The following is a 14,577-nucleotide window of genomic DNA, read 5'->3' on the forward strand; positions in this document are numbered from 1 at the left end:
ATAGATAGATAGATAGATAGATAGATAGATAGATAGATAGATAGATAGATAGATAGATAGATTCTGGAGTATGTTGACAAATCACTTTTTGTCAAAATCAGTGAACATCTCCACACAATCGGCTACCTGTCTGTACTGTGAGCTGAAAGAAAGCTGGAGACTAGCCTCTGTAAACTGGTAGGCCTATGTAAAAAAGGGAATATAAACAAAGTGGGCCCTCTTCATTAAAATTCCCTTTGTCTAAACACCAGATTACAGAGCCTAGGCTGCTTATTAGCGCACACACAGTACGGACAGGTAGCAGATTGTGAGGAGATATGCAGATTTTGAGAAAAAAGTGATTGGTAAACACACATTCTCAAGTATGCTATGCCTCTACTGCATACATTAATTTCCATATTTCTTTCTTTTTATAGCCTATTAGCCTTCTTATAGCCTAACTCTTTAGAGAACAAAACATTAGCCCTTTACAAATGTTTAATATTTTTTATCTAATTTAAGAATAAAACGCAGTAAATTAGACGAGCGAAATAGGAAATGCCAAATATAAAGTGATAATATAGCCAACAGTGTGGGTGTAAAAAATATGTCCATGGTGTGGAGTCAGAACTGCTCCTGGATCTGTATCTACATGCAGGAAGTTGTCTCTGGGAAAGACTGACTGCTGTGCTGTGTTCCTGACGGACGGACTGCGGAGTGTCAACTCCCTGTTCACAAAGTTTGCTAGGTTTATTGTTAGCTTAAATCAGTGTTATTCAATACAAATATACTTTGTATTCTTCCAGAAGAAAAAACGATGGAGGCCGACTCAGGTAAACTTGATATCAACGCGATACTAGTGTCTACAGCTATCCCGACCGATGCAAATTGAGTTAATTAACAATTTACCTTAGCTAACCAGCTAGTAATGCTAGCATCAAACTTTTACATCTACCAGCCGCTAACGACGGGCTAACAACATTGACCTGCTAGTTAATGATTTGAGGAGAAAGAATGGTTTTGAGGAGCATGGGTTTCAGCTTTGAGGGAGTTGTATTGTTTCGTAACGAAACTTCGCTGTTTGCACTTTTACCTGCTGAGTGTGCTTCTTCTTTTTTTCAGCCATTGTCTAGTGAATATTTCACTGCAATGAACACAAACATAGTCAAACTCATTGTTTGTTGCTCGCATTAGAAAGCTATACGATGATCGTCATAAGCAACAACACCTTGTCCTACTGATATTTTCATGGCTATAATAAGATGCATTGTAGCTAGGATGTGATGACCAGGCACTGACAACTACAGGCAAGTCTGTAAAAGCGAGGTAAATTCCAGCGCATTGCTTAATCTACATTGCTGCAGTGCAGGCTGTTTAATTTTCCTTTTAAACATAGTGACATTACTTCTTCTTAAAATAACGAAACACATATTCAGATTGGTAGAATAAAATGCAGAATCATCAAACTAACTCAGTCTATCTCACTGTTTATATTCACAACTTCTTTTTTGTTATTGGAAAGTGTTCTGCACATTTTTTAGATACAGGCAAAGGTGAAACCCCTCAAGGAATGGAACTATTTTAATCTACAATGGAAGGGGAAATTAATAAAACATTAATTTTGAATACCCAGATATTTATACAATAACATAGGGTATGAATTGCCCTCCGATTTGCAGTTGTGTTTTTCTTCTCGCTCTGTTAATCCTTTGTCACTACTACATTGAGTACCTTAGTGGCGAAAGACCATTACATTTCACATGAAAAAAAGGAAACACTAGGGCTTACTGCAGTGCAGGCACACTCGCACATGAGCCAAGGATAATTTAAAAAAACCTTTAATGGTTAGGTCATATCTATTTTTTTTAAAGAATACAATACAAAACATTACATTTGATTTCACACTTTTGTTTTTTAACTATATCATTACTCTTAGGATTGAATGAAATTGCAGCCCTTGTTAATAACCACATCATTAAACACATTGTGCTCTCCTGTAAGATCTAATCATATTATTTCCCACCCCATTTTGTCAAGTGTTCTACACTGATCACAGTGCGCGGATCAACCCGCTCTTGGACCAGCTGCCCAGCTACCAGTCCATGCTGTACCGCAGGAAGACGTCCACCACCGGCACCAAGCGAAAGAGCGTCTCCCGAGCTCGAATGGGCTCCTCCAGCAGTGGGAAATGGGCCATGAACAACACCGTGGTCAGACACGAGGACAAGCACAAGATCCAGACGGAGGAGAGACCCATCAGGGAACTGGCCAAGAGCATGGCCGAGAAACGCACTGACAAGTAGGAAGCAAAATATTCATCACAGTGTCCAGACTAATGATAATCTAATATGATAATCTTCTGACGGTATGGTAACCTTATAGTCTAGCAGCAAGTGCTCAAAAAAGGCTTTAGTTTTCGAGATACCCCTACCCGAGGTAGAACAAACCTCAACAATGATTTTTGTTATCTTTAGAATGTCCTGTTCATGAAATTGATTCTTGAGCATTTTTATCTTTGGGCGAAATATGTTTTTTTGGTTATTCTTTAGAACTACCCCAGTCCCTCAAAAAGAGCCAAATTAGGCCATTCCGAATAGGGGATATGTGACAAAAAAGCCCATTACTTGGGAATGCTCACTCTTTTCTTCATCAGATTTGCTGAGGTACTAACCAGGAGTCTGTCCCACATCACCAAAAAGTTAGAATGTAATTTACCAAAACATTTATTGAAATAGAGTCCTGTATACATAGCTTTAGTTTAGGCGGAAATGGTACTTTTGTGGTGATAGGAAAAGAGGGTTCCTTTACTTTTCTCTCAAATATCCCCAAAACATAAATCCCTGCCAAATATACCATTTATGTATTGTCTAGGATGCTATTGAACAATAACCAGTGGTTGTATGAAGATATCTATTACAGTTCAATTTCTAATGAGATTTTTCTAGAAGTACTCCTCCACTGAAATAGCCATATTAGGACATTCACATGTCCAGCAGATATGTGAATGCATTGTGCTTTTTATGATACAAACATGAGCTTTGGCACACTGTTAGAGCATGCCCTAAGGAAGATTTTTGGCTATAGGGCCATCGCCAATTTTTCCTATGGCGCCCACGGCGGCCACTTTTAAAAATGGCCACCAGCAGCTCTTATAGTACCAGTAGCTTGGGTTGTAGAGCACCTAGGATCTTGATTATGGTGTCTAATCCTACATTTTCAAGGATGGACAAGGCAGTGGTGCTATTTAAAACATGCTAGAAAGTACCCAACTTCATATATCTGGCATTCAGGGAACAAAATTGTGGTAAAACCTTCAAATATTAGCGAAGTTATGCATATTTTCATGAATTACAGAATCAGTTCATGAGTTGTATGCTGACCTTATATTGTAAGCATATAAGGTCAGCATACAACTAAAGTAAATATCTTTTTCAAAGCCTGAACAATACATCAGTTTAGCCTGTTTGATAGGTTGCTATTTTATCCGTGTAACCCTCTCTGAGTAAGTCAACATTGCTCTAGGTTCCGAAGGAGCTAAGTGATATAAACAGTTACCACAATGAAAGTACCAGTCAAGGTAAGTTGCAAGCAGTAACTTTTACTCACATAAAGTTGTAGGTAGCGCCCAAAACACATATGCATATAAATCATTTGAACATACAAAATTGGCCTAATTCTACTTGTACAAGAATGAGGAATGCAGTGGTACTATTTACAACATGCTAAACTACATACATACTGGCATTCAGGGAATTAAATAACAATAAAACCATCAACACATTTATAATTATTTCTGAAAAAAGTCCACCACAGGGGCAAAGTGCGCGGAAGTGATGCCTTGACACATTTGCAATGTCCACTGCACCCCTTTTTGCATCCACAGCAGAGGAGTTTACAACAGGCCTGTATACAACAAATCGCTCCAGAGGCTCCATCCAGTTGTCTATGGAGTCAGGTGTGGCAGCAAATGCACAGAAGGCTTTTGTGACATCTTCAAAGCTCCTCCATGTATCCCACGCATTCCTCTTACCCCTGCCACCAAAAGATGACACTGTGTCACATCCAGTAAAGGCATGGAACCCCGGCAAGGCGATACATCATTCTGGACCTAGTGCCGTTGCCATCTTGTGTGCTGCTACATGCCGAAAACTCTTTCCAGCTCCAAAGGCAACCCACAGCTCAATGATGTTGAGAGAGTGGGCTGCCAGTACTAACACATCTGTGTCAACTATGCATATTGATACACTGTTATACCCTTCCTTCACAGCATCTCCAAGGTGCAGTAGGATGCGGGTATCTGCCTCCTCATGTGTGCATAGTGCAAGAACTTCTACATCTCGAGGCTGAGTGCAGAGGACTTCAGCATGATGGTTGCTAATCACTTGTTTTTCAGTGTTGACGTCTGTCAGGCCCTTCAGGGAGTTCGTAGAAGAGTTGAGCCGTCAAGTGCCATTCCTGAAAAACGGACAGATTTTTTGCGCATTGACGACAACAAGGCTGTTCTCCTTCCTGGCATCTATCTTGCTGCGTGTTTCCGCCTTTAAACTGTCAGGAAAATATTGATCCCACACAACATCCACTCTGCTGACATGCTCCAGCTTAGACAGGATGTATGGTGAGAACACCTTCTGTGCATATTTAGAAAAGGTCTCAGCAGCACCAGGTCGTAGCATGTTTACGAGCCCCATCAAGTATGTTGACCTGTACAATGGGGTTGGATTTGTTCTCTTGTGATGAAATCAGGTTTGCCAAACAGCCCACCAAGTCTGACTTGGTTCCAGTTCTTAGCTTGCCCATTTGTGACAATGCCATTGGACATGCCTGGTTTTTCGAGCTAAAAGAAACTCATCCAGACTTCCATCACGTATCTGGGATACAATATAAAGCCTAGAGAACAGGGAGCAGTCACTCTTCAGGGATGAGAGCTGTTGTTAGGACCTGGAATTCTCTCGGACTGGAGGCCGGCTGAATAAAGGGAGGTTGTTCCTTTTGATGTGTTCTTTGATTCGCTTTGTCTGGTTGACCAGGCGTTCATTGACATAGACGTCATACTGGTCCCGTCCAAGTTTCTCAACCTGGTTGACACTGTCAATGACTGCTTCATCTGCAACGTCCCTAGTATCTAATACAAGAAGATCTACAGTGCTCTATTCACAGAATGGATTGCCCATGTCTTGTACACTCACCGACCACTTTATGAGGTACACCTATTCAATTGCTTATAAAAACAAAAAGCTAATCTTCCAATCACATGGCCACAACTCAAGGCATTTAGGCATGTAGACGTGGTCAAGAGAACATGCTGAAGTTAAAACTGAGCATCAGAATGGGGAAAAAGGGGGTTTAAGCGACTTATAACATGGCATAGTTGATGGAGCAAGGCAGGATGGATCCATGCTTTCATGTTGTGTACCCCAAATTCTGACCCTACCATCTGACTTTCGCAACCACATCAAGACTCATCAGACCAGGCAAGACTTTTCTAATCTTTTATTGTCCTGTCTTCTGCTGCTGTAGCCCATCTGCTTCAAGGTTGGTCGCGTTTTGCGTTCAGAGATGGTATTCTGTATACCCTTGTTGTAACAAGTGGTTATTTGAGTTAATGTTGCCTTTCTATCATATTGAACCAGTATGCCCATCCCCCTCTGACCTCTGACATCAACAAGGCATTTTCATCCACACAAATGTCGCTCACCGGATATTTTTTCTTTTTTGGGCCATTCTCTGTAAGCCCTAGAGATGGTTGTGCATGAAAATCCCAGTAGATCAGCAGTTTCTGAAATACCCAGACCAGCACTTTTGGCACTATCAACATTAACATGTTCAAAGTCACTTAAACCTCCTTTCTTCCCCATTCTGATGCTCTGTTTTAACTTTAATAAGTTGTCCTGTTCAGGTCCTAAATCCATTGAGTTGCTGCTATGCGATTGGCTGATAAGTTTTATGTGTTAACAAGAAAACCGCTGTACCTAATAAAGTGGCCAGTGAGTGTATAGCGCTAGTTAGTTCTTTAACTTCTCTTGCAAACGCCAATTGTGCATGTTTGGTCTACTCGACATCAGGATGTGTGTCCTACAAGTGGACTGGTATCCATCTGGCATAGTGGGTGTGTTCCAAAGCAAAGAACCAAAGCACGATCTTGGTCAGGCCATCTATAAAGAGGAGGAAGTTGGCCTCTCTTATTGATCGCACATAGATCATTTAATCTATTTCCAGCTGCAGGACAATGGACCAGAAGTGGAACTGGGGACATGACAAAGCTCTTTCACTACACCAGTCTTCTAAGGACAGAGGATTATTACCCTACTCCAGGTAATTTATGCACTTGGTGAAAGCCCTCCGCAGGAGAAGATATAGGCTGCTGGCTGCGACCTGATGAGCATGGCAGGGGCGTCACGTGACAGGCTTTCATAAAGGAATCTGCTGTCCCTGTTGAAGCAACTCCAGCTTGCACAAGTGCTCCTGTCCACACGCTACCTTCCAAGATGACGCCAAGTACCTTGACTGCTGCCATCTCAATGTGGAACCCACCAAACATCACAATAAAGTTATCTTCACCATGAGCTGCTGGCCAAGTCCACTGGATTTGTTTTGCCACTGCATACAGAGGTTGATCCAGAGTGATGATTGATACCTGACCAGGATTCAGAATATCCACTGCCTTCTTCACCACATTCATAGAATGGCGGATCATGGCAAACGGTTTTGGCTTGGTCATAGAAAAGGGGAAGTACACACCACATTGTGTGGTGTTAACAATGTTGTTATGCTTCAGTATGATTATTGTATAACATTTACACGTAGTGAGATCCACTGTGAAGATCCCTCTCCATTCAGAGCTCCCGGTGTGATCCTTCCAGGACGAGGAACCGACCCATGAAATACTCCACATGTGGTAGGGACGTACCAGTCGCCAGGATACACACATCCATTGGACTGCTACACACATCCTTTCCAAGAACTGTCACAGGACCAGTTACAGACAGTTTAACAGAGAACCACTGACAGTGATTGATTAAACCGAAGTGATCACAAAACATACAGACTAAAAGGACTATTGACAACACTTGTTTATTTTAAATGGCCCATGTTTTTATTTTCAAATAATGAACAGTATATGCTTATGTGTTTTGGGTGTGACCTACAACTTTATGTGAGTAAAAGTTACTGCTTGCAACTTACCTTGCCTGGTACTTTCATTGTGGTAACTGTTTATATCACTTAGCTCCTTCGGAACCTAGAGCAATATAAGGTCAGCATACAACTCATGAACTGATTCTGTAATTCATGAAAATATGCATAACTCCGCTAATATTTGAAGGTTTTACCACAATTTTGTTCCCTGAATGCCAGATATATGAAGTTGGGTACTTTCTAGCATGTTTTAAATAGCACCACTGCCTTGTCCATCATTGAAAATGTAGGATTAGACACCATAATCAAGATCCTAGGTGCTCTACAACCCAAGCTACTGGTACTATAAGAGCTGCTGGTGGCCATTTTTAAAAGTGGCCGCCGTGGGCGCCATAGGAAAAATTGGCGATGCCCTATAGCCAAAAATATTCCTAAGGGCATGCTCTAACAGTGTGCCAAACCTCATGTTTGTATCATAAAAAGCACAATGCATTCACATATCTGCTGGACTATAGGCTATTAAGCCACCTATCCCCCATTCGGAATGTCCTAATATGGCTATTTCAGTGGAGGAGTACTTCTAGAAAAATCTCATTAGAAATTGAACTGTAATAGATATCTTCATACAACCACTGGTTATTGTTCAATAGCATCCTAGACAATACATAAATGGTATATTTGGTAGGGATTTATGTTTTGGGGATATTTGAGAGAAAAGTAAAGGAACCCTCTTTTCCTATCACTACAAAAGTACCATTTCCGCCTAAACTAAAGCTATGTATACAGGACTCTATTTCAATAAATGTTTTGGTAAATTACATTCTAACTTTTTGGTGATGTGGGACAGACTCCTGGTTAGTACCTCAGCAAATCTGATGAAGAAAAGAGTGAGCATTCCCAAGTTATGGGCTTTTTTGTCACATACCCCCTATTCGGAATGGCCTAATTTGGCTCTTTTTGAGGGACTGGGGTAGTTCTAAAGAATAACCAAAAAAACATATTTTGCCCAAAGATAAAAATGCTCAAGAATCAATTTCATGAACAGGACATTCTAAAGATAAAAAAGATCATTGTTGAGGTTTGTTCTACCTCGGGTAGGGGTACCTGAAAATCTGAGGGCCCCTCCTGCTAGTCTATTAAGCAAAAATGCACCAGTATTGTGATGTATAGCTCTCAAGTGTGTTATTTTGAAATTACTGGGTAAAACAAAACAATTTTTTTCCCGGTTGAACACAATTTTTTAAAATTTTTTTGAACAACACATATAATATTCTGAACATTAATACACGTGTTTGATAACATAGTATGAAAAATAATTTAATTATTCCAAACGAAATTGAGATAAATACAAAGCAGTCCTTTGAGTGAGCAGCTCAACCAGATTTGAGACGTACTCACTTTCTACACATTTCTCTTTTAGTAAAAGTTATGATGCAGGAATATGCTGAACAGTATTTAACTTGTATGTTAACGTCCAGTGTGGCGGATGGTGCTTATACCTTGTTACCATGTTATGACGGAAAATAATAGCGGTTTTGAAACTTTGTCTTTTTCAAACCGCGGTATACCTTGAAACCGGTTATCGGACCATGCCTAATCCTGACCGCCCTTTTCTGAAAAAATCAATGTTTTCCAAAATGTTCAGTGTTCCGTCAAAGAGCAAGAGTTCCTAACAAACACTGTTTAAATGGTATTTGTTAGCACGCAGCGCTTGGAGGACGCTCAGGACCTCAGCAGTTGGAGGCTTATGAGGCGAAGCACACGCAGGAATCTGAGGAGGCTGTGGGACGATGCAAACCAGTTCCTGAGCTCCATGAAGCTGTGGAGGGGGGACATCCACCTGATAGAGGGTGAGAGACTGAAACATGACAAGGACTGTCACAAAACTTCACACGTGTCTATAGCCTCGTTTCCACTGAGCGGTACAGTTCGCTTTGTTACAGTACAGCATGCAATTATTTGCGTTTCCACTGTCAAATGTTGAGGAAGGGAAAAATAAGTGTACCGTGCCGTAACCTGAATTTGTCACCCTTTCGTTGTGGTACAAAGCCGTCCCAAAATATCCCTAAGGGTGGTGCTACACACTTTTGATTGGTCGAGAGAATCGGCATCTCTGTGCAAGAGATAAGTCTCGTGTTGTCACCTCGGCATGAGTGAAGAGTCTTGTGTTTTGAGAAAAAATGCTTTTATTTATTGTGTGACGTTTTCCCTCTTCTTTTAATTTATTGGCGGGCTACGCAATGTCCCGCCGGTATGATGTCACATTAGCATATACCCTGCCTGACAAGTAAGGGCAGCATGCCACATCTAGGGTTAATATTCAGTACCAAACCGTGACCTAGCAAACTGAACAGTGGAAATGAGGCCATGTACTTTTGTTAATGTACTTTTGCTCTCTCCTCCCTTCCATTGTACAGGGATGTTTGGCACGGGGATCCTGTCCTACTTCTCCTTCCTGCGCTTCCTGGTCACGCTCAACCTGTTCATCTTTCTGCTCATGTTTGGCTTCGTCATATTGCCCATCATCGTTGCCCCCAGCGCTTCGGGGAACATCACCTACAACCAGAATGATGGTGAGAGGGGAACGCTAGTTGTTTTGAACCCACAACAGTGTAGAATTAGTCCCATGTTCACACTTTGTCTTCCTGTGTGTTTTACCACAGTGGGCGTGTGCAGCAGGTATCCAAGCAGCTCCCGTCGAGGTCTGGTCATCTTTCACGAGCACATCACAGATCTACTGTCTGGTGGAGTACGTTCTCGCACTTGACACTTACATCTCCGTAAGAGAAAAACGTTTGCATTTGGTCTCGTGGCTCACTTTTTTTTTTTTTTTGTCTCAATCTGCAGGGCTTTCTGGAGCAGACGTATCTTTTCTACGGCTACTACATGGTCAACACAATAGACTTTCCGAAGGCCACTTACAACTTGCCGCTGGCCTACCTGCTGGTCACCATAGCCTACCTGGTCCTCAGTCTTATTTGGATTGTCAAAAGGTAGGCTACAGGAAAGGCAAAATCATGGTGAAAGAAATTGATTTGAAAAGATGAGTTTCCTGGAAGCATTGTTCACTTTGGATAACTGTTTTTCTTCCCAGGTCTGCTGCGGGATTCAAACGGAACCTGGTTCAGGATGAGGATCGCTTTCAGAGCTTCTGCAACAAGATCTTTGCCGGCTGGGACTTCTGCATCACCAACGAGAACGCCGCACGGCTGAAGAGGAGCAGTTTGCTCTATGAGCTCAAGGTTAGAGACGCATTTCTGCTCAACCTGATGTTTTACAGGACATAATTTAGCAGGAGCAATGAGACGTTGTGTACAATGTAACCTCTGTAGTGTAGTGTCGGAAAGTATAATCCTATCGCTTTTCCCCAGATTAATTTATTTGTAGGTAACTTATTTTGCAAAATGCACTTTTTCATGTTTTTTTCAACATTAATATGGGACACCAGTGTGACTTGAGACTCCAATTTTTTTTTTTTTCTCAACCTTTCTAAAAAGCTGTGTTCAGATGACATAAAGAAGGGAGAAGCCACGCCTAATTTCCAACCTAATGTAGCAATTTCTCCACCTTTTGATAAAAAATCCCCTCAGATTCTCTTAACTGGCAGTAATATTCATACTGGCAGTTAGATCCAGGTCCAATCAAAGCAGACTGGGCTTTTTGGAAGGCGGGGCTTAAGCCAACAGACTCTAAAAAGGGAGTGTTTCTGGCAGAGGCTAATAAGAGGAGATTCAGCAATGGCACTGTGATATATATCTATATATAAAGGGTTTTTTCGACACATCACCATGAAAAGTAGAAACCCAAATTACAATGTTTTACCTGAAAATTAGCACATTATGTTACCCTTTTTAATTATTATTTTTTTGGTTGTTGTTGGCTGTCATTGGTGTTTTCATCCATGCGTCCCCAAAACGTTTCCCTGCCTCATTCTAAAATCCCACCTGGTGAACTCCCCAGACGGATTTGGAGGAGGAGAGGATCAAGCGGAAAATCAAAGATCGCACCCGCAAAGAGAAGTGTCGGATTTACCTCCTCCGAATCATCCTCAACCTGTTTGTCATCGGGGTCCTGGCCGCTTGCTTCTACAGCATCTATGTGGCCACCGTCTTCTCCCAGGAAGCACAGATGAAAAATAATAAGGTAATGACTGACACGATTAGCATTTTATAAAATATGGTTGCTGACCCTTTAATATCCTCTTGCTGGTTTCGGGGAAAAGTGAGTCAAACGTATATACAAAAGCAGACAAAACATAACCTGTCAAATGCTCTGCAGGAGAATTTCATCGTGGACCTCATCTACGAGTATCTACCCTCCATTGTCATCACCTTGGCCAACTTCGTCACCCCCCTCCTCTTCAACGTCATCATCAACTATGAGGACTACTCCCCGGCCTTCGAGATCCGCTTCACCCTCATGAGGTACGGTGTTGTTGGGCTGCCATCGGTTCACTGCTTACTCATTCTTTCACATGAGCCACATAGCTACAAAACCCACTGAAATTCTGTATTTTAAAACGTATTTTCTATAACGTTTTTTTCCTTCTTTCTGCTCGTTTTCCTCCCTCCTTCCTTTGTCTTCACAGGTGTGTCTTCATGCGCTTGACCAGTATCGGGGTTTTGCTCTTCTCTCTCTGGTCTCAGATCACTAAATGTAATGGGGAGCCCTGCGGCTGTGGCTACAACCATCTGCTCTACTCTGTAAGTCAGTTTGCTGCATTCCCCATACATTATACAATGGTATGTTGTGATAATGCATAGGTGGCAACACCTAACTAATGTATCTTTATTGTCAACAAGCAGGGTATTTAATTTGTTCCTGAATAACTGTTGTCTATTTACATGTATATTACTCAGAGTGTAATTGATAAAGTGCACAGTGTATTTGTATTGGTCTTGATAAAAATGGCTTGCTGTAGCAATTGAGCACTGCATTGGTTCACTCCTTTGTCTCTCATTTGGGTTTTTCATTATACAGTAGTATTAAGGTATATCTTTTAATTAACATATGGTGGTTCTTTACTTACCACAGTGTTGGGAGACCCGTGTCGGCCAGGAGATGTACAAACTCACCATCTTTGACTTCATCATCATTTTGGCGGTCACCATCTTTGTGGAGTTTCCCAGAAAGTAAGTCCTCTGTTTCCCAAAGTAAACATTTTTTTCAAGGTTCATAAAAATATTTCTTTCTCTACAGTATTTTGTTAAAGCCTTTCTCAGGTTATAAAACTATTGTATTGTGTATATGGAGATCCTTTTCATCCTCTGTTTTTAAGTCGTAAGTAACCCTGAGCTTGTGTTCCCCCCGTGCTACTCAGGCTGATTGTGAACCACTGCAACTTTAGCCTGGTGAAGTGGTGGGGCCAACAGGAGTTTGCCATTCCCCAGAATGTGCTGGAGATTGTCTACGGTCAGACCATCTGCTGGATCGGCACGTTCTACAGCCCGCTGCTGCCTGCCATCTGCACCATTAAATACTTCTTCATTTTCTACATCAAAAAGGTCATCTTTCTTCCCTGGGGTCAAAGTCAGAAGTAGGGAGGGTTTCTGATTGTTCTGATACCAAAGTGTCTGCTCCTTGCTTATAGGTGTCATTGGTAAACAACTGCCGTCCGGCCACGAGGCCGTTCCGAGCTTCCAGCTCCAACTTCTTCTTCCTTGGTGTGCTGCTGATAGGCCTGGCTCTGGCCTGTGTGCCTGTCATTGTCAGTGTAGCACAGTGAGTAATGCACTCATAAATCAGCCGTTAGGTAGTAACACTTATGCTTTTCTTGTTAGCTATAAGAAAAGCTTTAGTGGAAGTATTGACATCAACCATTTTCATGTATTTTACTGTTCTTCTCCTCACGTTTTCTCATTCACTCATCCCCTGTTACACAGAATAAACTGTTCCAAGGCCTGTGGGCCATTTGTTAATTACAACACCTCCTGGGAGGTGATGCCAGATACAGTCTCCCAGCTCCCTGATGGCATCCAAACACTCCTCTACGCTCTCTCATCAGAGGCCTTTGCTGTCTCCTTCTTTGTTTTCACATGGTACGTGTTCACATCATTGATTATCATTGCAAAACTCAAGTTTTAACTGTTGGTAAAATGTGTTTTTTTCTTCCATTCCTCTGCAGTTTGGCCATGTTTTATGTGATTGCACTAGCTGGAGCTCACAAGAGAGTTATTAACGAACTTAGGGATCAGCTAGTCATGGTAGGTCTACTCAAAAATCTATGTCTTCCTTTAATCTACTTACCTCTTTTTCTATTGGTTAATCATACATTGGCCATGCTTGATTATCAACTTGGATCTGTGTGTTTCCCAGGAGGGCCGTGACAAGCGTTTCCTCATCCAAAAGCTCTACCAGGCCCAGAGGTTGACAACGGTCAGATCCCCCGTGTCTAAAACTCAGCCTCGCATCAGAAGCAGCAGCAGCAGCAGCAGCAGCCCCTGCTACCACACCAGCTTCTCCAGCAATTTCAATGAAGGTGTGTTCCTGGCACACCCACCTCCTGACTCATCCACACATGTGTGAGGCAAGGACCCAGCGGTGCACGTACCAAACTGGACTGATAAATATCTCAAATAATCTTCTTTTTTTTGCAACTCTTTTTCTACAACTCTGGAGTTTCTTTGGGTCTGCTTATATACTGTATACTGTGTGTCTTAACTTTCTGTGTTCTTTTGTGACAATCTGATTCTTTTTAAAACTACAAGGAAGCCGCAGTGATCAAGTCATTGCTGGCCAGATGTTTTTGTGGTGTGTTTCTCTACTGTATGTACTGTCATCTTTCCTTCTGAGAAGGACTTTTATTGCTATTACCACTGGAGTTTTATGCACTTTAAATGTATTAACACAAGCATATTCTCATTGTGTTTATTATGTGTCATTATCTACCGTTAACCAATAATGATCAATAATGCAAAGAACAAATGCATTTCAAACACTAAACTGTAATCATGTTGTTTTGAACATGACTGTTTTTCTGATATTTTGATACAAAACAAACGCACACAACACCAAATATGAAACAAACAAGCAACTTCAGTATCTTCATATCTGGTAAATGAAAGATTAATTCTATTGTGTGTGTTTCTTCCATATTAGATCATCAAATAAATAAAGTTTATTTTGATGTTTACCTTTGCTGACCCCTGCTACCTTTTTATCTGGCCTACTTCTGTCTAAAAGCAGTTATTTTGCTTGGAAAGAGAAAAAAAATGGCACGAGGCAACCGTGGCTAGTGTCCCCCTCTGATGTAAAGGTAATATACCCTATTTAAAAAAAAGAATGTCTGAACCAAAGACCACTTAAACTTAGACTGTGCTAAGAGCTCTAATATAGCTTTGGATGGCGGGTATGTTTCTGCAATAAATAATGTTTTCATATTTTGGGAAAACATGCTTTCTTTACTTTATAATGTTAATAATATGACTGTTGTGACTACCTTTGTTATGAAACTGATGAGAAAAA

The 14,577-nt window shown here is 41.3% G+C and overlaps 1 protein-coding gene across 1 annotated transcript; it reads left to right on the plus strand.

Annotated features, from left to right (window-relative positions):
• Nucleotides 1–670: 670 nt before the first annotated feature.
• tmc7 (transmembrane channel like 7) lies at nt 671–14,245 on the plus strand. The gene is made up of 16 exons (XM_080029117.1): nt 671–812; nt 2,017–2,278; nt 8,815–8,963; nt 9,531–9,686; nt 9,777–9,862; nt 9,961–10,106; nt 10,208–10,355; nt 11,074–11,256; nt 11,392–11,537; nt 11,702–11,816; nt 12,148–12,245; nt 12,434–12,617; nt 12,704–12,834; nt 12,996–13,151; nt 13,238–13,316; nt 13,429–14,245. Exons 1-16 carry the CDS (start codon nt 797–799, stop codon nt 13,636–13,638), a joined length of 2,265 nt encoding a protein of 754 aa, XP_079885243.1. The 5' UTR covers nt 671–796; the 3' UTR covers nt 13,639–14,245.
• Nucleotides 14,246–14,577: the final 332 nt, after the last annotated feature.

Source organism: Ammodytes marinus (genome assembly GCF_949987685.1).
Source record: "Ammodytes marinus genome assembly, chromosome: 6".
Classification (NCBI taxonomy): domain Eukaryota; kingdom Metazoa; phylum Chordata; class Actinopteri; order Uranoscopiformes; family Ammodytidae; genus Ammodytes; species Ammodytes marinus.

Coding starts and splice junctions, on each gene's coding strand:
- tmc7 (XM_080029117.1), top strand. Junction 2,279..8,814: donor GCCGAGAAACGCACTGACAA/GTAGGAAGCAAA, acceptor GGTATTTGTTAG/CACGCAGCGCTTGGAGGACG. Junction 12,618..12,703: donor TCATTTTCTACATCAAAAAG/GTCATCTTTCTT, acceptor CCTTGCTTATAG/GTGTCATTGGTAAACAACTG.